General features: G+C 47.3%; 1 protein-coding gene across 1 annotated transcript in view; it reads right to left on the bottom strand.

The window, feature by feature from the left end:
* Glb1 (galactosidase beta 1) overlaps positions 1-24,673 on the bottom strand; it is a 72,957-nt gene that overhangs the window by 3,326 nt on the left and 44,958 nt on the right. The window contains exons 11-15 of the mRNA XM_038323552.1: positions 21,260-21,334; positions 18,014-18,103; positions 15,051-15,167; positions 12,933-13,064; positions 10,938-11,192 (exon numbers count right to left, since the gene is read on the bottom strand). Coding sequence (XP_038179480.1) covers positions 10,938-11,192; positions 12,933-13,064; positions 15,051-15,167; positions 18,014-18,103; positions 21,260-21,334 — 669 coding nt within the window. The remainder of the gene's footprint in view (positions 1-10,937; positions 11,193-12,932; positions 13,065-15,050; positions 15,168-18,013; positions 18,104-21,259; positions 21,335-24,673) is intronic.

Here is a 24,673-nt window from a genome sequence, read left to right as displayed (position 1 = left end):
ACTGAGGAGGGAGACCCACCCTGAAGTGGGCGGCACCATCCCATGGGCTGGATAAAAGGAGAAAGTGGGCCAACCACCAACATTCCCCTCTCTCTGCTTCCTGTGGATGCCGTGTGACCAGCTGCCTTAGCGCCTGCCACCAAGCCTTCTCCACCGTGGAGGACTGTACTCTCAAACTGTAAACCAAAACCAACCCTAATTGCTATTTATTTATCAAGACGAGGTCTCACTATGCAGCTCTGGCCAGCCTCTGGGACTCACTATATAGGCCAAGTTGGCCTCTAACCAGAGATCGGCCTGTCTCTGCCTGCTAAGTGCTGGGATTAAAGGTGTGCACTCTTCTTGCTTTTATCTGGTATGTGTTCAGAGAAGTGAGAAAGTAACTAATACAGAGCCCAAGTCGGTGCTGTGTCTATGAACTGTGGAGTCTGGTCTCTTCTACTGCGTGAACACGCACACGTGGCGGCCAGCCCTGGAGGCACCCGCTCCAGCTTTCAGCTTCCCCACTGCGTTCCCGCCTCTGCACCTCCCCAGCCGTCCTTGCTCATTACCTGAACACCCACACTTGCTCATCTTGCCCGAGCACCAGCACATCCTCAGACCTGAGTCCTGGTACCAGAGGCAGTCTCCTGAGCTCACTGTTCACAGCTGCAGTCCCATGTACCTCCTCAGAGGGTAGGGCCATGACCTCTGCATCTTGGCCTTTCTAGTCTAAGTCTTTAATCTCTCTCCTCTTCCAAGTTATTACCAATGTTGGGTATGTCACTGGTTTGGTGACAGGTCTGTCAATCATTTGGGGGCTATAGCACAGACTCATTATAAAAAAAAGACTTTGTTCACTTTACTTGGGGATAATCTAGCACTCATCCAAGGAAAAAATACATACATGAACATACACTATTGTGCATACTACATATTCAATATCTGCTCAGCTAACTCACTAGGTCATATTTGCTGATAATTCTACTTGAGACATGGTGAAGAGGGGCTGGAGAGACGGCTCAGCAGTTAAGAACATTGGTTGTGCTTGCCAGGGGCCGGGGTTCAGTTCCTAGCACCCACATGGTAGCCCACAGCCACCAGTAGCTTCGGTTCTGGGGGATCCTATGCTCTCATCCCCTGACCTCCATGGGAACCAGGCACACTTGTGGTACACATCCATGAAAGCAAAACACTCACAGATCAAATCAAAGTTTGACAAAGTCCAAACGAATGAAAAGGTACAGCGAAGAGGTGACATAGAGCCCCACTGGACAGGTTACTTCACATTCCTCTACTCTCAATTAAGAGTAAGAGTTAAACTGGGTGGTGGGGGCGCATGCCTTTAATCCCAGCACTCTGGAGGTAGAGGCAGGCGGATCTCTGTGAGTTCGAGGCCAGCCTGGTCTACAAGAGCTAGTTCCAGGACAGGCTCCAAAGCTACAGAGAAACCCTGTCTCAAAAAACCAAAAAAAAAAGAAATAAAATAAAATAAAATAATTTACTTGTTTTTTTGGTGTGTGTGTGTGTGTGTGTGATATCCATGCCAAAATTACGTATATGATTTTGAGGAAAACTTGTGGAAGTCGGTTGTCTCCCTCCAATATAGCTCAGTAGAAGGACTCTTGCTTAGCAGACTTGGCTAGCCTAGGCTAAGTGTGAAACCCTGTCACCAAAGACCAAGAAGAAAGAAATATGCTGGAGTTATTCTTGGGAAACCCAAAGGTTTATGTTAATGAGGTGACTTCAGGGGTTTAGGGACAAGCATTAATAACAGAAGAATCAGTGGCTTAGGGGTTGTCCCATGGCAGCCCCAGCTTCTATGGTCCCTGAAAAAGCCTATCTCTGACCATCTCAACCCCGGCACACTCCTGCCCTCTGCTATTAACGCTAAGGTGACAGCAGTGCTGAAGTTCTTGGAAGTGCCTGGCCTACTTCTCAGTTGATCATATAGATCTGTGCACTCAAGTGTGTGTGTGTAGGTGTGTGTGATGTGTGCATGTTTGCGTGTGTGTGTGTGTGATGTGTGCATGTTTGCGTGTGTGTATGTGTGTTTTAACTTACCTTCATAAGGTCCTTCTTCTGAGCAGTATTTAGAGTGCAGCTTCCTTTCTTTTTTTAAAAAAAATTATATTTATTTCATATATGCATTGATATTTTGCCTGCATGTATGTCTGTGGGAGGGTGTTGGATCCCCTGGAACTTGAGTTACAGATAGTTGTGAGCTGTCATGCGGATTCTGGGAATTGAACCTGGGTCCTCTGAAGAGCAGCCAGGGTTCTTAACTTCTGAGCCATCTCCCTAGACCCTAGGGTAAAACTTTCAATACCATCTTTTGTTTTGTTTCTGTCTGAAACAGAGTCTCACTATGTAGACCGGTATGGCCCGGAACTCTGGAGTGCTTGGCAAAGGCGTGCACCACCACACCTGGCCCTCAATCCTGTTTTAGAAGTTCCTCTAAAAGTGAAAATAGGCTTAGCATGGGGGCACAAGACTTTAATTGTAGCACTCAGGAGGCAGAGGCAGATGGATCTCTGTGTTCCGGGCCAGGCTGGTTTACGTAGCCAGTTCGAGGATAGCCAGGGCAACATAGTGAGAACCTGCCCATAAAAACCAAAAATAACAAACAAGGGTCAATAAATTATACTAAAAGGAAGTCTAGGTACCTGGGGGACTCCAAGTGGGAAACAGAGGCCAATTCCCAAGGTTAAAAAGATCTCACTCCTAACTCATGACCCACTGTGCTGTGAAGGTTAGAGAAAGCTTGATTTTATGGGTTGAAACACGGGGGCGGGGCCCAGGTAGAGCTAGAACATAAACAGCTCCCCAGGAATACACAGGGGAACTAACTGCTTCCTTCCCAGACCAGGCCGCTAGCCGCAGGTGCGGCACTTAAGACTCGCCCAGGGCTTAGCGTAGTAAAAGGAAAGCAGCTTTTCGGTTTCTGTGTATTTTAGGAAGTATTCCGTGATAACTGTCAGTTACCATAGCAAACACCCAAAACATTCAACTCAGAGAGAAGAAAGGTTTGGAAGTTTCAATCCAGGACTGATTGACAGGCAGGCTGCTTTTGTGTCCCGGTAAGGATTGGAGGGTTGAAGGGAGGGCTCATTCTTTTTTTTTTTTTTTTTTTTTAATTTCACTTCTATATTTCAGAAAACCTACTTGAATATTGAATACACTTTGAAACAAGAGTACAACAAAATAGAATATACTTCAAATGTTGAATATACAAACTATTATAGTCCATATCTGAACACTGGTACTTTCCTTCTTAAACATCAACTAAAAGAGAAAAAAAGGAGGGGAAAAAAGGAGGAAAGAAGGAAAAAGAATGAGAAAGGAAACAAACAGCAGGTGTTAGAGCTACCTGACGAGTTCACGCTGAGCCTGAATTTCCAAAGGACAGGAAAATTGATGCTGACGTGTCTGCGAGACGCCAGGGCGCCGTGAGTGACAGCAGGTGCACTGCAGTTAATTTCTTCACAATTAAGAAAGCAACAGGCTTAAACTACCATATAAAAGGTTACATGTAAATTCTATAACAATACTGTGCTAGGCACAAGATTTTTAAATTTTTTTCCTTTAGTAAAAAAGCTTTACACAAACAAGCCATTAGCTTATTTCAAGGAAGAAAACCGAAAATTAGTCTTAAGGCTTTTGTTTTAAAACAGTTTAAGCTATATATCTATTCAAAACCAAAATAAATAAATAAAAAATAAATAAATAAAATAAAACAAGAAAACGCACTACATCTTTTTGCTATCCTCTTCTGGAGCTTTTGGGTCCATTCAGTTCGCATTTTAGAATGTTAGCAGAGTCTTCACATGGCACCAGTTATGTGAGTGCTGTGCAAACACAGTAATAGTTGCTGGTGTGCATCAAACATTGCTATGTGTGGCAATGAGATCACCCATCCCAACCTGCACTGAAAACTATGTAACCTCTTACAGGTGCTTAGTGCCCCGACTCTTAGTGTGACTTGCTATTGGAGTGGGCTGCTTGGTCCCTTTCAGTCTGTTTTCTTACTGAGGGTTCAGGTGTTCCTACTTTAAGAGGCAGTTTTCCGTCAGCATCTCAATGTGTAGCTCACTTCCCGCTGAAACAAGGGATAGGTAATTATTCCAGTACGTCTGATGGCTCTGTTATAGACACAACTGCTTGAAGTCCCTCTCTGGCTTTTCTTGATGTCTTGGGAGGGCTCATTCTTAAGAGCTACACAACCATGAGGAACGGAGTTCTGGCCCCGGCGATGACGTGACTGGCTGGGAGCCCCGTACACACCTGCAATGCCACCTGAGTGGGGTGGAGATCTGAAGACCGCTGGGGTTTGCTGGCTTCCAGTCTAGCTAAGCTAAGGTAAGCCCAGGTCAGGGAGAGACCCTGCCTCAAAGGAATAGGTGGAGAGTGACCGAAGAGACACGACGGTCTCTTCTGGCCTCCTGCGTGCACCTACTCCTCTTTTTATATTCATTCATTCGTTCATTCGTTCATTCATTCGTTTGTTTATTTTTTGGTTTTTCAAGACAGGGTTTCTCTGCAGCTTTTAGAGCCCGTCCTAGAGCTAGCTCTTGTAGACCAGGCTGGTCTCGAACTCACAGAGATCCGCCTGCCTCTGCCTCCCGAATGCTGGGATTAAAGGCGTGCGCCACCACCGCCCGGCTTCTTTCTACTCTTTTTTTCTGTTTCTCAATCTCTCTCTCTCTCTCTCTCTCTGCCTCTGTCTCTGTCTCTCTCTCTCTCTCTCTCACACACACACACTAAAATAAAATAAAGTCTGTGCACTAAAAATTCAGCAAACCCACCTTTCTTGGAGTTAGCATGCTTGCTGGGAGAACCCAATTATCTAGTTTCCAGGGTCACAGGGTTTGTGAGTAGAAACCACGAGTTAGATTTAAATATAGGCTTAGTATAAGTGCAGTCCAGTCAAAGGGAACACGTTTCCAAAGCACATCCCATTTCAGAGTGACAGATGGAGACACAATAACACATACAAATGGCCTCAGCTCTGGGCAACTTCCTCCACCTAGAGTTGTCTACTGCTTTCTTTGATCCCTGCCAGGTACCCTACGAATGGCTTGTAGGATGACAGACACCAGTGGTCTTCTCAATTGTGGCAGCTTATAGCATGCTGAGACCCACCAAGTCGTGCCCAGATGAGACTGGAAGCAGAACCATAGTCTGCCAATAGTCAACACTCTTCACCTTGTTCTCGGAAACAGGGTTGCTCACTGGTACCCAGAGCTTGCCAGTTAGAGCAGGCTAACCCGCCAGCAAACTCCAGGGACCTGCCTCTCTCCACTTTCCCAGGGCTAAGAATCCAAGCAAGCACCATCACCGAATACAGTTTTTTACACGCGTGCTGGGACTTGAACCTACGTCCTCACACTTGCCTAGCAAGTGCTTTTACCAATGCGCTAGCTCTCTAACCTTACTAATTCATTTAAAAATATTTATTTAGCTAGGTGTGGTGGCACACGAAGGAAGATCTTGAGGGGTTCCTAGCCAGCCAAGACTACATAATATGACCCATTCTCATAAAACCAAAATAAAAACAAAAAATATTTATGTGTTTGCATTTATATATACCACATACATCAGGAACCCAAGGAGGCCAGAAAAAGGTGTCACATTCCCGGGGACTGGAGTTACAGACAGTTGTGAGCTACCAGGTGGGTGCTAAGAATCAAACCTGGGTCCTCTGCAAGAGCAGTAAGTGCTCTTAATTTCTGACCCATCTCTCCAGCCCCACATTCTTTTATGGTATATGTATTTTTTGAGTCAGGATCTCACGTATTCTGGGCTGGCCTTGAACCTGGTATGTACCTGGAGGATGACCTTGAACTTCTGATACCTCTTCCTCTCCTCTGCTATGGAGCAATCTTTGTACACTTACAGTGTATTACTCTCATTGGTTAATAAAGAGCTGATCGGCCTATAGCTGGCCAGGATGAGATTGGGCAGGAGAGCTAGACTAGGAGGACTCTGGGAAGAAGACAGGCAGAGTCTGAGGAGTTGCCAGCCAGACGCAGAGGAAGCAGGATGTGTACAAAATGAGGTAAGAAGCCGTGAGCCACATGGCAGCAAGTAAAGGAATAGATATGAGTTAATTTAAAATGTAAGAACTAGTCAGTAACAAGCCTAAGTTATCAGTCGAGCATTAATAATTAATAATAAGTCTCTGTGTGATTATTTGGGAACTAGCTGGTGGGGCATAAAAATCTGCCTATACTATTTTTTTAAAATGTAATTATTATGTATATAGTGTTTTATCTGCATATACACCTGCAGGCCAGAAGAGGGCACAAGATCTCATTACAGATGGCAGTGAGTCACCATGTGGTTGCTGGGAATTGAACTCAGGACCTCTGGAAGAACAACCAGTGCTCCTAACATCTGAGCCATCTCTCCAGCCCTTGTTTTTGTTTTTTGAGACAGGGTTTCTCTGTGTAGTTCTGGCTGTTCTGGAATTTGATTTATAAACCAGGCTGTCCTCGAACTCAGAGATTCCTGACCCTGACTTCCAAAAACTGGGACCAAAGGTGTGCGTTACCATATCCGGCCCATGACATTATATATATAGTCACTGTCTGGTTATTTTTGAGACAGGGTCTCTCTAAATAGCCCTGGGTGTCTTAGAACTACTAAGTAGACCAGGGTGGCTTTGAACTCCTAGAGCTCTGCCTGCCTCTGCCTCCCAGGTGCAGGGATTACAGCACGCATAGCTTGTCATAATTTTTTAATGTCACCTGAGGTGGAGAAGAGCAGAGTAAATGCCACTGCCTCAGCACAACAAGCCACGTCACCATGACTCATGCATCTGACCCATGACCAAAGCACTAGAGGACACGCCTCTCTGAGGGAGTCCACCGTCAGCTGGGACATGGCGCAGACAGGGCGCTGACCTGTGTGGACAGAGCAGGTGTGCCTGACCCCTTACCACTGAGATCCGCAGAGCACGCTTGCTTAACCACATCCGACCCCAGAAAAGTCAGAGCAATCAGAACTGATGCTTTTATCTCGTGAATCAAGTTTACCAGTGATTTCATTCACTAAACAATGTTAGTTCCTTCGCAACAAACGGGGAAGGAGCCAAGTGGCCCTCAGCAGGGATTTCTGAGGAAGACAGAGGGCCAGTGAACATAATCTAGTCTGAGAACTGCTCAGGCTCAGGGTCAAGTGATCAAACCCCACCTCTACCCCTATACTCTCTGTTAAAGTGCTCCTCAGCACAGGCTGGGGATGGGGAGTTGTTCTATTTGTGTTCATGGAGGGTACACATGGAGACATTTGCTTGCAGGTGTGTGTATGGGGACCGGAAGTTGACTTTGACTTCCCTCCACTATTTTGTTATAATATTTAATTTCATGTATATATCTGCCTGAATCCACAGACGTCCACCATGTTTGTGCCTGATGCCCATGGAGGCCAGAAGAGGGCATCGGATTTCCTGGAACTAGGACTGCTGATGGTTGGGAGCCACCATGTGGGTGCGGGCATGGAACCCGGGTCTGGGTGCTCTTAACTGCCGAGCCGTCCCCAGCTCCTCACCATTATTCTTCACCCTGTCTTTTTTGGAGGCAGAGTCTGTTTGCTGAGCTTGAAGCTGACACACGGATGGGCCAGCAAACCCCCAGGAGCCACCTGTCTGTCTGTGCCACCTCCTAAGTGCTGGGGTGTGCTCCATGCCTGGCTAGCTCAAGGTTTCCAAGGTTCTCCCGTGTTGTAACATGTATGCATTTCATGTTTTTTAACTGCCAGATGATTCCACTGCGTGGATGATGAAAGTGTAAATATATTCCTCATTATCTAGACTTTCGGCTTGTAACCTTCTGTTGACAATCACGGGCGGCACCACTGCAGACATCTGTGCGCACACTTGGGTATTATAAGTGTATCAGGTATAGAAATGCAATGTAAGACTAAGATTAGCCATGGGAGTGCAGACAAGGAGCCAGGCCTAGGGGTGGGGCACAAGCGGTCTGTGGCCTTCCGTGCTCTGTGCGAGGATGCTGGCCTTTTAGTTTTTAAGGGTAATGTCCTTAGCAGCCTTTCAAGATGTAACCTGACAGTTCACACTCACACACACATCACCACACATTAACAGTAATAATACACCGAGTGAAATAAAATCAAACAAGCAAAACAAAAACAAGGTGGATGGCTTCTTAAGTGTGTTCATATGTGCAGGCCAGAGGTCAACCCAAAGTCCTGTGTAGCCCAGGCTGGCCTCAAACTTACTACATGGCTGAAGATGACCTTAAGTTTATAATTTTCCTCTCTACCTTCTAGTGCTGGGACTGCACCATTTTGCCTAGTTTTACATGGTGCTGCGGACAGAGCCCACTTAGATGAAACAAGCCTCTATCAACCAGGCTATACCTCCAGCCTCTTAGGGTTAGGGTACTGCTGTGGGTGGCCAAGGCTAGTAGCTGGACTGCCAAAGCCAGGGATTTTGTGCTGGAACTCAAGTCACGAGAGAACATTCTGCGGCACGACAGCTGGAGGAGGGTTGGCAGAGCGCTAAGCACAAAGCCGAGCTCGGTAGCCCGCACGGGCAAAGAGCCACCTTGCCAAGGTGTCCTTCACCCTTTCATTTCTCACTTAGGTTCCAGTTGGAGGGAGAGAAAGCAAAGGTGGCCCGGGAGGCAAAGTCCCTGCGGGTGAGAGTCAGGGCTGCACATCCTGTTCTCAGGTCCTAGAGCCCCCCCCCCCCTCCAAGATGTTGCCTCTTTGCTGCAAAGTAGAAGATGGCAGAGAGGAAAAAAGGTCAATGAGCCACAGACAGAGAAAGTGTAAGAAAAGCGGTTTGGCTTCCAGGAAGAAGGCAGGTAGAAGAGGGCCTTCCTCCATGGGTGAGGGTGGAGGGAGTCACCTGGAAGTCAAGGGAACAGAAGTTTCACCTGGAGGTCAGAAAGGAGGGGGTCCCCAGGGGCAGGGTGGAGAAAGCTTACTAGGCAGGCGGAACTTCAACTGAGACCACGGTGATGACCAGCACACAGCAGAGGCCTCGCTAAGCTTGGTACAAGATGAATCAAGCAAGAGGACAATTGTGGGAGCACTCCTGGGGGCGGGCGGGCGGGCGAGGGCCAATGGGCTAAGAGCTCCTGGGTTTTGTTTATTTGTTAGTTTTGTTTTGAGGTTTCTCATGCAGCCCAGACAGGCCTTGAGTTTGTTACTGTAAGAAATAAAGTTACAGTCCATTTTAAGCATGAGGTGAGCTTAGAGTTCATCAGACAAACAAGCAGGAGGCACTGGGCCCCTCTTTCCCATGGCGGGCAGTTAGCACTGGCTGTCTTAGAACTCCGAGGTCAGGAAAAATCCGAGAAGGGGGGCGTCCTGAGCGTCATTAGAGAAGGTTCTGTGTGCTAAACCGACAGGTGGGGAGTTAGGGACGGGGACATCCTGGCCCAGGGAAAGAGAGAACAAGAATTTCTCATGATTCGGGGTCTTCATAAAGCCATTTAGTACCCAGTCGGTTTGCCTTTTCTTGATTCCTGCATCTCTTTCTGCACAGTTGTATATTAAACACTTCCCTGCTCTTGCTAGTCTCCTAAGTTCTTATTATCTGATTTCCCACTCTATGTTGTACCAGAGGCTAACTTTGAATTTTTGATTCTCCTGCCTCCAACCTCTCAAGGACTGCTCTTACAAGTGTGTGTCATCATGCCTGGCTTTTTATTATATTTTTTAATCTACATTTTTTCCAATTGTTAATTAATTTGTCACTAAGAACCTTTCCCCACCCTTCCACCTCAGCACTAAGATTTTCTTTCCCGAGACAGAGTTTCTCTGTGTAGCCTTGGCTATCCTGGAATTTGCTCTGTAGACCAGGCTGGCCTCGAGCTCAGAGATCCACCTGCTTTTGCCTCCCTGAGTGCTGGAATTAAAGGTATGTGCCACCACCTCCTGGCACCACTAAGAAAATTCAATGTATTTATTGCCAAGTTCTCTTTATATAATTCTCACAAGACTTATTTGATTACATGTGTCTGTGCATCATGTGTAATCAGGACCCATGAAGGCCAGAAGAGGGCATCAGATCCCCTGGAACTGGAGTTACTGACAGTTAAGAGGCACCATGTGGGTGCTGGGGACCAAACTTTGGTCCTCTGTAAGGGCAATGAATGTTCTTAGCTGCTGAGCCATCTCTCCAGACCCCCTATTTTTTTTCAAGACAGGGTTTCTCTTCATAGCCCTGGCAGTTATGGAACTCACTTTGTAGACCAGGCTGTCCTTGAACTCAGAGATCCGCCTGCCTCTGCCTCAAGTGCTGGGATTAAAGGTTTGCACCACCACTGCCCGGCTGAAAAGTAAAGTAAACATTTTTAAAGCCAGGTGTGATGGTGTGCACCTGAGGTAGAGACAGGAACGTCAGAAGTTCAAGGTCATTCTTGGCTACACAGCAACTTCAAGGCTAGCCTGAGCTACAGGAGAACCTATGTAAACAAACTGTTCCCTTCATAAGCAGCATCTAAAGATCCTGGGGATGGTGCAATGGATGACTCCATGGCTGAGGGTGCCTGCTAGCAAGCCTAATGACCCGAGTTCAATCCCCAGGACCCACATGGTGGAAGGAGAAAGTTGACTCCCATGGGCTGTGCTCTGAGCTCCACATGTATGCCTCAGCGGGTGCCTAGAAACACACACGCAAATGCACACCATAAATAAATGAAATTAAAACAAACAAACAAATAAAAATAAATATGCTCTAGTTCCTCCTGGAGGAAACAAGAGAGTGAGATGTCATTTACTGAAGAAAGTTATCAGTCAAAGAAACAGGACAGAGAAGGATACCTCCACACCGGACACTGGGTCCCTTTAGGTCTGCCACAGTCCTGGTCCTTGAGTGTGGCCTAGCAGAAAAGCCTCCCACCGTCACACAGCATCCTGTTAACACAGTCTGCAGGTTCCTTCTCAGACACCAAGAACCAACCTCTTTCCGTGAAGACACATACCTTGGTCCACCCAGGAAACTGAATGAAGGTGTCCTGTGGCAGGTCTGGGATGCCCGAGGGAATGGAGAAGTTGCCCACATAAAAAGTGGGGAGCGTGAAGTTGGAAGAGCTGAAGGTCAGGCGTCCATCATGGCGGCCCTCACCATGGGCCTCCCAGCCCCCAAGATGGCTGCGTACTGCAGCCTCAGTGTCCAGGGGAAAGATTGTCCAGTTGGTGAGGATACTAAAGTTGAGGGTCATGTTAGAAATCAAACCCTGTAAAGGAAAAACACAGAACCACGAATTAGCAGGGAAGGAAGGGACTGAATTCCTGGGAGAAGCAGGAAGTGCGGCTCAGTTGTGTGTACAGCCAGGTGACCCAGGTCAGGCTCACTTGGGAGTCCCTGTTCAGTAAAAGTGGAGGTAGACTAAGAAGAAGTCCAGTGTTAAACTCGGTTCCTTACACGGCACATATGTGCACGTGTGCTTGCACACACATATATGACCACACATACATAAATACATAGATACTTGCATATGAGCACACACACATACATGTTAAGAAAAAGTAAACACATGGTCAGGAAGGAACCTCTATTTCTGTCCTGTCTGAGGCTTGGCAGTGCCTGAGCCTTCTCTCCAGGGGAGAGCAGCCTATACCCAGTTTTGTACTCCTGGAAGTACCTTGGGGACACTACAGAACTGTAACAAATGTTCTTGAACTGGGTGGTGTGGTGGTTGACCCCGTAACCTCAGAATTTGGATTGCTGTGAGTTCCAGACTACCCTTGGCCAACAGCCGCCCCCCTCCCCCAAAAGTTTCCTGGGCTGGGATGTGGCTCAGTTGGTAGAGGACTTGCTTGTCCTAAGTTTGCTTCCCAGCCCCACATAAACAAGGTATGGTTGACCGTGCCTATAAACCCAGCTCTTGGAAGGTAGAGGCAGGTGGCTCGGGAGTTTGAGTCCTACACAATGACTTCCAGCCCACCCTGGGCTTAAAGACTTTTCCTTAAATGAGTTAAAAAAAACCTCAAATTAAACAAAAAGTTTCTTAATAATGTAGGGATACTGGTTAGAACACCACACTGTGAAGGGACAGAGACCAATCAATTAACAGGCTGGCTAAGGCAGAGCAGCGGCGAAGGGCTTTGCACAGCATGGATTTGCTGCAGGCCACCAGTCCACCAAACGCCCTGCTGGCTCAGCCAAGCCTGGAGGGCCCCTGATGAGCTGGGTGGGTTTTTCAAAGCAGAGGAAGAGCATGGTGGAGCAGCTTCCGTTTTCTCTCCACAAGAGCTGAGCTCAGGCACAAGGGGAGCATTCTGCTCTCAAAGCTCAAGGCTCTCATGGTCTGGGCAGGAAAAGAGCCCTTCAAAGAAGTTCTTCTTCTAGACAAACAAATCAGAGAGCTTCACTCCATGGCTTCAGTGACATGTGTGGGCTCTGCAAGGGAGTTGCTGCGAGGCCTGACAGCTCTGCGGTGGCCATTCACACACACACACACACACACACACACACACACACACACCTCAAAATGTGAAGGCCAGGGAATGTACCTCAGCTGCTAGAGGGCTTGCCTAGTGTGCAGGAGACCGTGTATTCAATCCCCAGAATTTCATAGACAGGATGTTGGCATGCAGCTGTGGTCCTAACACTTGGGAGATGGAGACGGGAGAAGCAAAAATTCAAAGTCAACAGGCACAGTAGTGCATGCTTTTAATCCCAGCACTCTGGAGGTGGAGGCAGAGGTGGAGGCAGACACAGGTGGATCTCTGAGTTGGAGGCTAGCCTGTTCTACAGCGTGAGTTCCAGGATACCCAGGGCTACACAGAGAAACCACCCCCCCCTCCAAAAAAAAAAAAAAGGAAAGAAAGAAAGAGAAAAGAAAAACTATTCTAAATTCGTTTCCGTATAAATGGAAGACGCATACAAAGATGCATGTTTGAGTGTTGACGGCATGCACAAAACTCCCCCCAACCACTCAGGCACAGGTTCGTCCCTCATCTAAGTGTCCTACCTTGAAATCGTTTATGTATCTGCCATAGTTCACACGCCCCATGTTCTCCACCAGCATGTCCAGGACGGCTCCAGCTTTCCCCTGAATGTACAGGGCTGTCCCGGGGTCTCGATCAAGGATGCCCTGGGGGACCTGTGGGTTGAAGCCAGAGGCTGAATGGAGGGGTAAGAGCAGAGAAACGCAGCAGTGTGCACAGTTAATCTGCCACTTTTCCTGTCCTGAAATGTCGCCAGATTTACAGGAGAGTCCAGATACGCGCAGGTCAGCAGGCCACGTCGACAATCACTGCTCCCAAAAGGGCAGGACGGCCACACACAGCTCTGGGTATACTCTGCCTGAGAAATGGGCTATGGTGAGCGAGAGCCCTTTCTAACGGGAACAAGGTCTTATGACGTAGCCCAGGCTGGCCGAGAACATGAGACCTTCGTGAATCCACCCTACAAACGATTTACAGATGTGAACCACCGTGCTTGAGGTTCAGGCATGTTTTCGCTTTATATATGCATATACATGTTTAATATTTGTATGTGGGGGTTTGTATGCACACGCACAGGCGTGTAGACACATGTGTACCATGCTGTATGTGGAGGTCAGAGGACAGCTTGAAAACAATTCTCTCCTTCCACCACCTGGGGCCCAGGGATTGAACTCAGGTCCTCAGGCTTGACAGCAAGCACCTTTATCAACTGAGCCACCTGGGAGGCCTTCTTCATTTCATTTCTTTTTGTTTGTTTGCTCGTTTATTTGTTTTTTGAGAGAGGGCCTTGAGTAGCCCAGGTTGGCTTTGCCCTCTGTAACCCACACCTCCCGAGAACTTCTGATTCTCTCGCCTCCACATCTCACACGCCGAGCTTTCAGGTGTGGCTTTCCTACACTTCTGTTTTTGAAGGACTGGGAAAGACGAGACATTCCAGGGGTGTGTTCTTGTGAGGAAGAACTGCTGCAGGATTATCTCACAACCCAAGTTAGGTGTGAAGAAGAGAACAGATAAAATCAGGAGACAGATAAGATCGGAGTTAGGTGGAGTCAGCTCACCTCACTTGCTAGGATGCCTTAACCACAGAGAACAACAGTATTTTCTCAAGGACACATCCCTAACTTTTTATTTGAATTGATTAGTTACTTAACTAATTTTCCGGAACTGAGGACTGAGCCCTGGGCCTTGGACTTGCTGGGCAAGAGCTCTCCCAATGAGCTAAGTCTCCAACCCATCCCTAATTTAAGAGTTTATTTTTTTAGATTGGTTGCACTGACCACAGGTCACTAAGACACAACTCCTAGAAGGCCAGGGAATGACAAGCACAGGGTCACATCTCAGGGGCTTGTCCCCATTGAAATCAAATCAGTTGGTTATAAAATAAAGCCCTCCCCAACACTGTGTGTGTTCACAGAAAGCACATACGATACGTAAGCAGAGGACAGAGGGTTTTTTTTAATTATTATTATCATTTTATTTATTTTATGTCTGAGTGTTTTGCCTGCAAGGCCAGCTATCTTCCCAGCCAAGAAGGAAAGTATTTTACTTTAAACTGCTCTGAATGTGGCGTGCATACCTGTAAGCCCCAGCACTTAACTTTGTTGTTGTTTTTTAGACCCTGGGTTTCGTCCTATAGATGTCGGATGGTCTGGTCTCTTGCAATTGCGACCTTCTGACGGCTGGGATAGCAGGCACGCGCTATCACACTTGATGACGGAAAGGGTGTTTAAAAATGTACCTGCACTATGCTGTGAAATCAAGTCCTTGGTGACCTTTAGTTACAATGGTCATGAGCAAACCTTTAGACTATAAAAATCTCACTTATGGAGAGACATCCAGTTCAACACACTTTGTACGGTGACAGGTACCGGGCAGACATAGTGTGGTCCCTAAAAAGCAGTCTGGGTGACATATGCTCACTCAGAGAAGAGGTGACCTTGGGTTCAGGAGACCCCGCGTTTCCTAGAGTGTGAATGTCAGAGAACAGCCCTGAGTCTGCAGCACGTGGGCCATATCAGCAAGCAAGGGGACAGAGGCTGAAACTGGAGACATGAGGAAAGCTTCAAATGCCACCACGTTATTAAGTGTAGCCGACCCCACCCCGCCATGGCTTAGATGTGTAGTTCAAGGATAACGCTTACCCTGTCCACAGAGACGTAAGCCCGGTCACGGACGCCATCAAAGGATGAGGGGAAGATGGGCATCGAGCCATTGTAATCTTCAGGAAGTGTTGTTCGGTACAGCACATACCCAAAGGACTGGGTAGAAAAGGGCAGAAGAGAAACGTTTCACTCTCAGAGTTCAGCTACTAAGAACTTAGCTGCCCTTGATCTGGGTAAAAGCGACCTTCTGGAAACCATAGGGAATGAAAAGCCTCTTCCCCCACCCACAGCCAAACTCAAGGTGACTTTTTTTTTTTTTTTATCTTGGCGAACTATCTGAACAGCCAGGAACTAGGAACTCTCTTCTCTGCCACACAGGACAACAAAAGTCAAGCCACTGCTGAGAGTGACCTAGGGAAGTCACATCCTGTATGTCAGAAGTCACTAGTATCGACTCAGAAACCAGTGAGGAGCTGGTGAGGGTGGGAAACTCACCACCAAGCCTGATGACCCCAGTTCAATCTCCAGGACCCACATGGTGGAAGGAGAGAACCCATTCCCACCCCTTTGACCTTCATATGTGTGCTGTGGTACACAGAAACACACTAACACACACACCAACAAAATAAGTAAATAAATATGGTAATAATATTACAAAGGGTCTGGAGAGATGGCTCAACAATCAAGAGCACTTGTGACTCTTTCAGGGGACCTGGATTCACAACAATCTGTTACTCTAGTTCCAGGGGATCTGAAGGCTTCTTTCAGTCTCTGCGGGGACCAGACATGCAGGTAGTGTACAAGTAGGCAAAACACACACACACACACACACACACACACACACACACACTTTTTTTTAAGCTAGGAAAAGCCCCAAGCACAGGACAAACACTGAGTTCTGCTCAGTAAAACATTCTCCAGGCTCTTGGGCTAAATCTGCTTTACGGTACAAAACAAGACTCAATCTGAAACTATTTGAAGCAAAGAGGAAAGAGAGAATAGGGGTGGGTACTGTTACCAAATCAGGAATAGTATTTGTAAGATAAAGACTCTGGTAGCCTAGGCTGTCCTCACATTTACTAGGCAACCATGGACAATCTCAAATTTCCTATCCTCCTGGCTTCCACCTCCCAAGTGCCGGGCGTGCATATGTGTGCCACCATGCCTGGTTACATGTGGTAAACATACCATGGTTGGCATGTGTGCAAGTATGTGCTCACGAATGCAGGCCAGAGGCTTTGAATCCCTTGGAACTAGAATTACAGGCAGTTGTGAGCTGACATGTGGGTACTGGGAATTGAACCCAGGTCCTCTGGAAAAGCAGCCATTATTCTTAACTATTGAACCATCTCTCCAGCCCCTTAAATTCTTTTTAAATCTGCTCTCCAATGCATGAGATCACTGGAATTTTTGTTGTGTTGGATTTTCCCATTTTTGTTTTTGTTTTGGATAAGTTGTTTCTCAGGCCAGGCTGGACCTTTACTCTGGAGGCTAATCTGGAGGTCAGACTGGCCTCTGGCTCTCTATCTTTTTGCCTATGCCTCTCACACGCCATATTTGGCAGCTCGGCTAGACTGATATCAATATTTTTTGAAGAGTTCAGACTGACCTCAGACCATTCCTCCCTTGCTGGAGTCATTAACATACCTGTTACATGGACACAGAAGAGGAGACATGTCCTAATGGGGGCAGAGCAGGGCACAGGGATGATATCATGGGGAGTCCATGGGTCATTTAGCTCCTTGCCACACTTGGTCACACAGTTGGGATCTCAGCCCTATTTTCTGAAGTATTAGGTCACCTGAGTCTTCCTGGCTTTTGGAGTCTGGAGAAGGGGACACACGACAGGACATCTCATCGTAGCCTGGTATCTGCTTCCCGCTGCTGTGGCTTCAACCACCGTCTCACAGTTAGTTCCAGGAGATTGAGCCCCTACACTCAACCGGTCTTTGCAACATGCTGTAGAGGGATCACTCCACAGGCCCCCTGGGCACCACTGGTCCCACAGCTCTGCTTTTGGACCCCTGCAGGATACAGCTCTGGGGGCCTGGGCCTCCATGTTTGGTCTAGGATGAGTCCATGTAATACTTTCCAGTTTAACTATGTGTGCACAGGCTGAAAAAGTGGGCCCACTCGTTCACAGGGTGCCTGCAAGGGCTGCCCGAGCCACGTCTGCAGAGAACACTTAACTCCCCATCCTGGAAGCCCAGGCTGTCCACAGCCTCTGAGGAATCCGTCATCATAGAGAGATACACACATACAGAGACAGACAAACAGACAGACAGATAGACAGACAGACAGACAGATGCTTAAAAGGAAAAAGCAGTTCACTACATAGAGGCTACTCCTAACTGAAGAATCAGATTAAAAGTGGCTAGGGCAAAATCTTGTAAAGTAAAAAGTGGAGAGAAACTTCTAGAGAGCAAGGGAGCACCAGGAAATGAGGCGCAGAGAGGCACAGAGCACACATACGATCTTCTTTCTAAGGCAGGAAAAGAGCTTCTTTAAGAAGGAAAAGTTGGGGCTGGAGAGACGGCTTAGCAGTTAAGAGCATTGCCTGCTCTTCCAAAGGTCCTGAGTTCAATTCCCAGCAACCACACGGTGGCTGTAATGAGGTCTGGTGCCCTCTTCTGGCCTTCAGGCATACACATGGAATATTGTATACATAATAAATAAAAATGAATATTAAAAAAGAAGGAAAATTAAATGAATTTTTTTTTTTTGAGACAGGATTTCATGTAGCGCAGGATGGCCTTAAATACTGTGTAGCTGGGAATGACTCTGAACTTTTGATCCTCCTGCCTCTATCTCCCAAGGGCTGGAATTACAGGCACACCACTATACCCGGTACTGGGGATCAAACCCAAGGCCTTGCTCATACCAGGCAAGCACCTTACCAAAGAAGCCATTTTTCAGTATCTAATTATCGATGCCTAGGAAGTGATCAGGAAACACCTGTGTTGCCAGGAGAAATCAGACAAAGTGCTCCCTTGGAGACCTACCTGTTTTACCTGGGTGAACGTCAAGGGATACAGGCTTTTCACAGGTCCGTTGGGACACAGGATGTCCAGAGCTTCGGCCACCGCCTTGAACTGAAAAGAAGCAAAAGCAGACTCTGCGTCACGTCGCCAGTGAGCAGGGGCAACATTAGTCTGAATTATCAAAGGCACTGAGTAAGCCTCGATTGCCCAAGTTCTGCTGGCTCCCCGATCACCTGTCATTTCAGCCCACTCCTTTTCTTCTCTTACCCCCCCTTTCTGAGGCCTCAAGCTTGCGAAGCGGCCAAGGACGACTCTGATACTCCAAGTGCTGGGGTTACCACACCCATCTTATATTGGAAGGAGTTCAAACTCAGGGCTTCCTGCAAGCCAAGCAGGCCCTCCACTCACTGAGCTAATACACAACTTTTATTTCTTACTATTATGATCTTTTGCAGTGTTGGGGGCCAAACCCAGGGTTTCCCGTGAGGTGGACAAGCAAGTTTTCTACCATTGTGTTGCAGCCCCAGGCAGTGTTCTTAACATACTATTTATTTATTTATTTTGAGGCAGGGTCTTAGTATGTAGCCCTGGCTGTCCTCAAATGCTGAGATCCACCTGCCTCTGTCTCCCTAGTGCTGGGATTAAAGGTGGGTGCCACTATACTCTAATTGCTCCTAACTCTTTCCTTTTTTCTTTTGTGTATGTGGGTGTTTTGCCTGCCTCTGTGTCTGTGCACTGGTGTGCGCAGTGCCCAAGGAGACCAGAAGAGGGCATTAGATCCTGGAACTGGAGTGAGCTGCTGCGTAGGTGCTGGGAATGGAACCCGGATCCTCTGGAACAGTAGTCAAATATGGGCATGGTGGTGCACATCTTTAATCCTAGCACTTGAGAGACAGGCAAATGTGACTTTGAGGCTAGCCTGGTCTAGATACTGAGACCCAGGACACCCAAGACCGAGTAGAGAAAATCTATTTCAAACAAAATAAACTTAAAAAAAAAAAAAACAAAAAACAAGAGCAGTCGGTATTCTTAACTGCTGAGCCCTCGGAGTAGGCTCTGCTCCTAACTCCTGATGAAAATGTAAATGACAGCAGTCTTAAAAGAGTCTGACGCGCACCCATTCAGAAACACAGTTCAGAGCTATCTAAGAAAGGCTTCAAAACGAATGGCACCCAAGATGTGAGGCCGCAACTCTGCAAAGCATTACGATAGGTTTTCAAGTGAGGAAGAAGCCTGCAGCAAAGATAGTAGCAAGAGGCAAATGACTCTAAGATTAGATCTGCCACCGTGTCACACACCACATGCTGCATAGTGGCTTCACGGCTTCCAAGCTTGGGTGGCACGAGCCTGTAGGACGGCTCCTGAAGGTTGCTCTCTGAAACTCTGCGAGTGTCAGTGTGAATGCATGCTCCCTCTCTCTTGCATGCGCACGTTCACGCACGCACGTACACACGCGCACACACACAAAACCTTAAATGAAGAATGTAATCCTATGTTTTGTATAAATTGGATACCGTTCTCCACTTATTCCCTCCCCTTCCCTCCCTTGTCTTTTGTGCTTTTGTTTTGAGTTTATTAGCCAGCGAGCATTTCTTGTAGCCCAGGCTGGAACTCTCTATTCAGGCAAAATGATGACCTGAACATCTTCTGACCTCCTACCTCCTACTCCCAAGCATGTGCCAACACATCTGCTCCCCATCACCTTCTTGTCTGAGGACAGAATCTTTCTCTATAGCCCAGGCTAACTTCAAACTCAACTATGTAGCAGAGGCTGGTCTTGAACATAACAGCAATCCTCCTGCCTCAGTTTCCAAAGTGCTAGGATTTCAGGCATGAGCTACCATGCCCAAATTTCCTTCATGGCACTAAGCTGTATTTTTTTCAACTTATTATTGCTGTTATTTTAGACATTTGGAGTTATTTTATATCATGTACAAGAACCTTTTACTTTTTAAAAACCAAGCACCCATTCTTAAGCAGCTATAGTGATGAGCAAGCTCTACGTCCTTGTGTGATTCAAGCGTGGTGAATCTAAGAAGAGATTCCTATCAAAGACCACATCTTTGTAGAATGTGGCACAGATTCCACAACACTGGGTGGAAACTATTACAGAGGCACAGGCAGCCAACCAGAAGTCAGGAGGCTGTGAATGGAAAAAGTATACTACGGCGTTCGGCGTTTGGCTTAAAGATAAAAACGTATGTTGCTATTTTAGAATTTCAAGATTCTTAAGAAATAAGTGACTGTTCATGTTTTCTTCTTTTTCTGGTGAACGAATACATGTGGGAGTAAGGATGGGTCGAGGGGGAAAACCTGAAGACCCAAGGGTAAAAACAAACCAATTTTGGTACAACCTTCCTCCCAACAGTTAAGTAACTCTCTCCCGTTTTCCCAGAATAAAAGGACCTTACCTCTTATTAATGAGTAATTTCTATATTTTTCCTCTGATGTTCTAGTATTCATAAGCTACTAGGATATGAGTTTTGAATCTAAATTAAGGGCAGAGATATCAAAAGTCCTGGGGCTTGGAGGAACTCATTAAAAACAGGTGGATGGGGCTGGCAAGAGGGTTCAGCAGGTAGGAGCTCTTGTCGCTATGTCTGACGACCTGAGTTCGAGCAGGAAGAGCTAACAGACTCTTCCATGTTGTCCACTGGCCTCCGTCATGGTACGCACCTCTCCCAACCCCCAAAATAAATGCAATAACGAAAAAAGAAATCAAAGAGGTGAACGATGGGAGGAAGCCTCACTGGACAGGATAAGGAGCAGGATGCTCCTCCCACAGCAGCCACAGCTCTGCCTCTGAGAGCCAAGTGACCCGAGTGGCTCAGGAACAGCTCTCACTCTCCTGCGGTGTCTCTGCATCCTGTCACTTGACATCCACATCTTATCTCCCATCGCTGCGTTCCCCTAGAAACGTCAATCACTCCGCCAGCTCTCAGAAGAGAGATTCGGAGAAACCCGGCAAGCCCCCGGCCCGCCCGAGACACTTTCACTCACTGTCTCCCCATCTGACTCTCCCTGAGGTCTTGACTTTGTTTTCCTTTCTGAGACAGGATTTTTAGGTAGACCAGGCTAGCCTCTCACTCACTGTGTAGCCAAGGATGACCTCGAGCACTTGATCCTCCTGCCTCTACTTCCTGAAAGCTGGGGCGAAGGTGCGTGTCAGCACACCTGGTTTATGAGGTACTGGGGATGGAACCCAGGACGCGGGATGCCGGGCGAGCGCTCTACCCGCTGATCTACACTCCCAATCTTGTGCCTTACCTTTCTCAGAGCAACCTTTCCATATGCGAACTTGGGTGTCGATGGAGGGATAGGACCTTTCGGGACTTCTTTAAACTATAAAGCAGAGTGGGTGAGAGAAGAGGGGAAAAAATGTTAACACTTTAGACACACACCTGTAAAATTATTTTTTCTTTTCTTTTCTTTTTTGTTTGTCTAGACAGGGTTTCTCTGTGTTACAGCCCTGGCTGTCCTGAAACCCACTCTGTAGACGAGGCTGACCTCGAACTCAGCGATCTGCCTGCCTCTGCCTCCCAAGCGCAGGGGTTAAAATCATGTATCACCATGTCTCATCTCTGTTTAATAACGTGTTATTGGTAGTAGTTTATTGCTTAGCAAAATCATAATGTCCTATGCAGGTAATTAATGTTTCATAAAAATAAGCAAATATACACAAATGTTATACTTCCTATCCTTTATCTCTCCATCATAATCTGTGCCTGAAACATGGCTTCCAAACTGTCCAGCGTTGGGAGGGGCGCACTCAGCAGAAGAGCTGCTCCTCCCTTCGGGAATCCAGTAGATCCTGAGGAAACTGGCTCATCCAGCTCAAGTCTCACTCATCCTCCGAGAGATCCTATTTAGCATTTTCATGTGGCGCTGCTCGGTAGTGGAAGGGCTACAGAGTCCTTGTTCAGTGAGAGACACCTGCACAGGCTGTGTGAACCTCGAGTAAGTCACGTGTTCAAGATTCCCAGATTACCACACAGCTGGAAAGCGTGAGCAGTTCTGCTCAGAGACGAGTCAGAGGCCAACGGCTGGGCTGAGTGGGCAGGGTGCCCACCGTGGAAGCACGAGGACCCGAGTTCAGATCCTCAGGACTTACATGAAAGTCAGGTGTGGCGCTACACATGTGTGACCCGGCACCAGGGGAGACTGAAGTGAGGTGAACCCCCAGGGCTTGCTTGTCTCACACAACAGACCAGAGAGAGACGGGGGAGATGCCAGAAGTTGGCCTCTGTCCCTGACACATGTATGAACAGACAAGCTCACAGGAGTGCACACACACTAGAGAACTATTAAAACAGGTTACTAATTTATTCAAGAGCTCATAAAAAGTTACCAGTGCCTCATTAGGACAGGAGTGGGAGGGCCGCTTTACTCTATAGTTTTATGGTCAAAGTGTTAACCGTGCCTGGTTCAGCTTTACCCACACCAAAGACAGTATCTTAGAAAAATGCAAATGTCACAAGTTTTGTCAAGTCTTGATGATTTGAAGATTCATATGTGACCTTTATCAGTGACTATAGGCTTGCACAGCCTGCAGGGAAGCCGTTCTCTTCATCTCCATTTGGGGTACCCTTAACTCTGACTCACAGGGAGAGAGGGACACTTTCCATTCTCTGAGTCTTTGGAGAAGGCAGGGGCCCACAGACTCTACATGGGCCCTGGTAATCAGCTATTTCCTTTCCTCATGCAAGCAAATATTCCAAACACTAACAAACCTGTTACAAGTCCTGTGAGAAAGACCGCTAAGGGCCAGAGACTCGCTCAGTGGTAGACCACTTGCCTAGCACGGGCAAGGGCCTAGGCGTGATCTCCAGCACTGGGGGAAACAAACAGAAAGCTCCACTCTGTCTTTTAAAGTAAGCCATTCCAGAGCTGGTCGGTGATGGCCCAAGCCTTTAATCCCAACACTTGTGGGGTGGGCAGAGGCAGCCTGAGCCCTGTGAGTTCAAGGCCAGCCTGGTCCACAGAATACATTCCAGAACAGCTAGGGCTACACAGAGAAACCCTGTCTCAAACAACCTAAATAAATAAATAAATGAACAAATGAATGAATGAAAAGCAGCCATTCCTGTCCTTTAGCTCCTATGATGATGATAATGTAAAGAAGTCATTTCTGTCCTATAAACCTGAAATATCGCAAAAGTAAGAAGGAACAAGAGGAAACGAGGCGAGAAGGTAAGAGAGAAGCGAGAAGAGGGAATGAGGGTGTCATATTTAAACTGGAATCTATCACATTTATTTTAAAAATTTTATTTATTACATTAAAAATTATTACATGGGTATGCACCGTGGAGGTCAGAGGATCGCTTGTGGGAGTGAATTCTGTCCTAATATGTGGGGCCTAGAGGTTGAGCTCAGGTTGTCAGGCTGGTTGGCAAGAGCCCTCACCTGCTGAGCTGCCTTGCTGACTCTGTCACAGTCACCATGAAGATGGCTACCCCTCCCAGGTCTGTCCCACTTGGCCAGATGGTAGATACATGTGCTCTCCTGGCTGGGTCTTTTGCACGGCCCTGTTTCCTCTCCCTCATGCTCCACACGCAATGCACACACACACACCACATGCCACACTTGATTTCCACTACAGAAGTGACAACTTCATCCTTTGAGTTGTCAAACCAGACAGTGGTGAGAGACATTTGATTCTGGTTATTAAGGGGTTTATGTTGGCTTTTTTTCCTCTTTCTTTCTTCTTTTTTCTTTTCTTTTTCTTTCTTTTTTTTTCCTTTTTCTTTTTTTTGGTTTTTCAAGATAAGGTTTCTCTGTTTCCCTGGCTGTCCTGGAACTCACTTTGTAGACCAGGCTGGCCTTGAACTCACAGAGATCTGCCTGCTTCTGCCTTCTGAGCGTTGGGTTTAAAAGTGTGTGCCGCCACTGCATAGCATGTTGCTGGTTTTTTCTATTTAAATTATTGTGTGTGTGTGTGTGTGTGTGTGTGCGCACTGCCATGATCTTGCACGCAGAGATCAGAGGACAATTTTAAGAGTCACTTTTCTCTCTCTACCCTGTGAATCCTGGGACTTGAACTCAGATCCTCAGCCTTGGAGAGAAGCACTTTCCTGAGTCATCACGCCAGCCCGAGGCATCTGATTCTGGCCTTTACTTCACTCTTGCTTCTCTTCCTTTCCCTCTAACCCCTCCCCTCCCTTACCTTCCCTGCCTGAGACAGGGTTTCACACTGTGGCTAGTTTAGGCTGGCCCAGAACTCTATGTAGCCCAGATTGATCTCAAACTCATGGTAACCCTCCTCCCTCAGCTTCCCAAGTGCTGAGATTATAGGTGTGAGCCACAGCACATGGCTTTGCACTTTCAGACTGTGGTCTGAGTCTGCCTGATGGTGTGCATGCACGTGCCACAATCACCACCAGCCCATAACTTGTGCCCGCCTCCTGGTCAATCTCTGCAGCTGCACAAGCCTATAGCAGCTATGCTCAACACCCCCGGTCGTCCTCCATGCTCTGAGTAAAGCAGTCTCAGTCTGGCCTAGCAGGTGTATGCAACAGTTCCGTCTTGACCCTGGCTTCATCCATCTCCCCGGACGGCACTGGCTGGCTCCTTCCAATCGTTCTAGAAGCAGGGCACTTTCCTTTCCCTGGCTGAGTTCCGACAATGTTCCAGCCCTGGCCATCATCATGCTGCTCTCTCGCCTCTGCCTATAATTCTTGGCTC

The sequence above is a fragment of the Arvicola amphibius genome, chromosome 3 (assembly GCF_903992535.2).
Source record: "Arvicola amphibius chromosome 3, mArvAmp1.2, whole genome shotgun sequence".
NCBI lineage: Eukaryota > Metazoa > Chordata > Mammalia > Rodentia > Cricetidae > Arvicola > Arvicola amphibius.
Note: the sequence above shows the minus strand (reverse complement) of the source record. Positions and strands in the feature narration are given on the sequence as shown.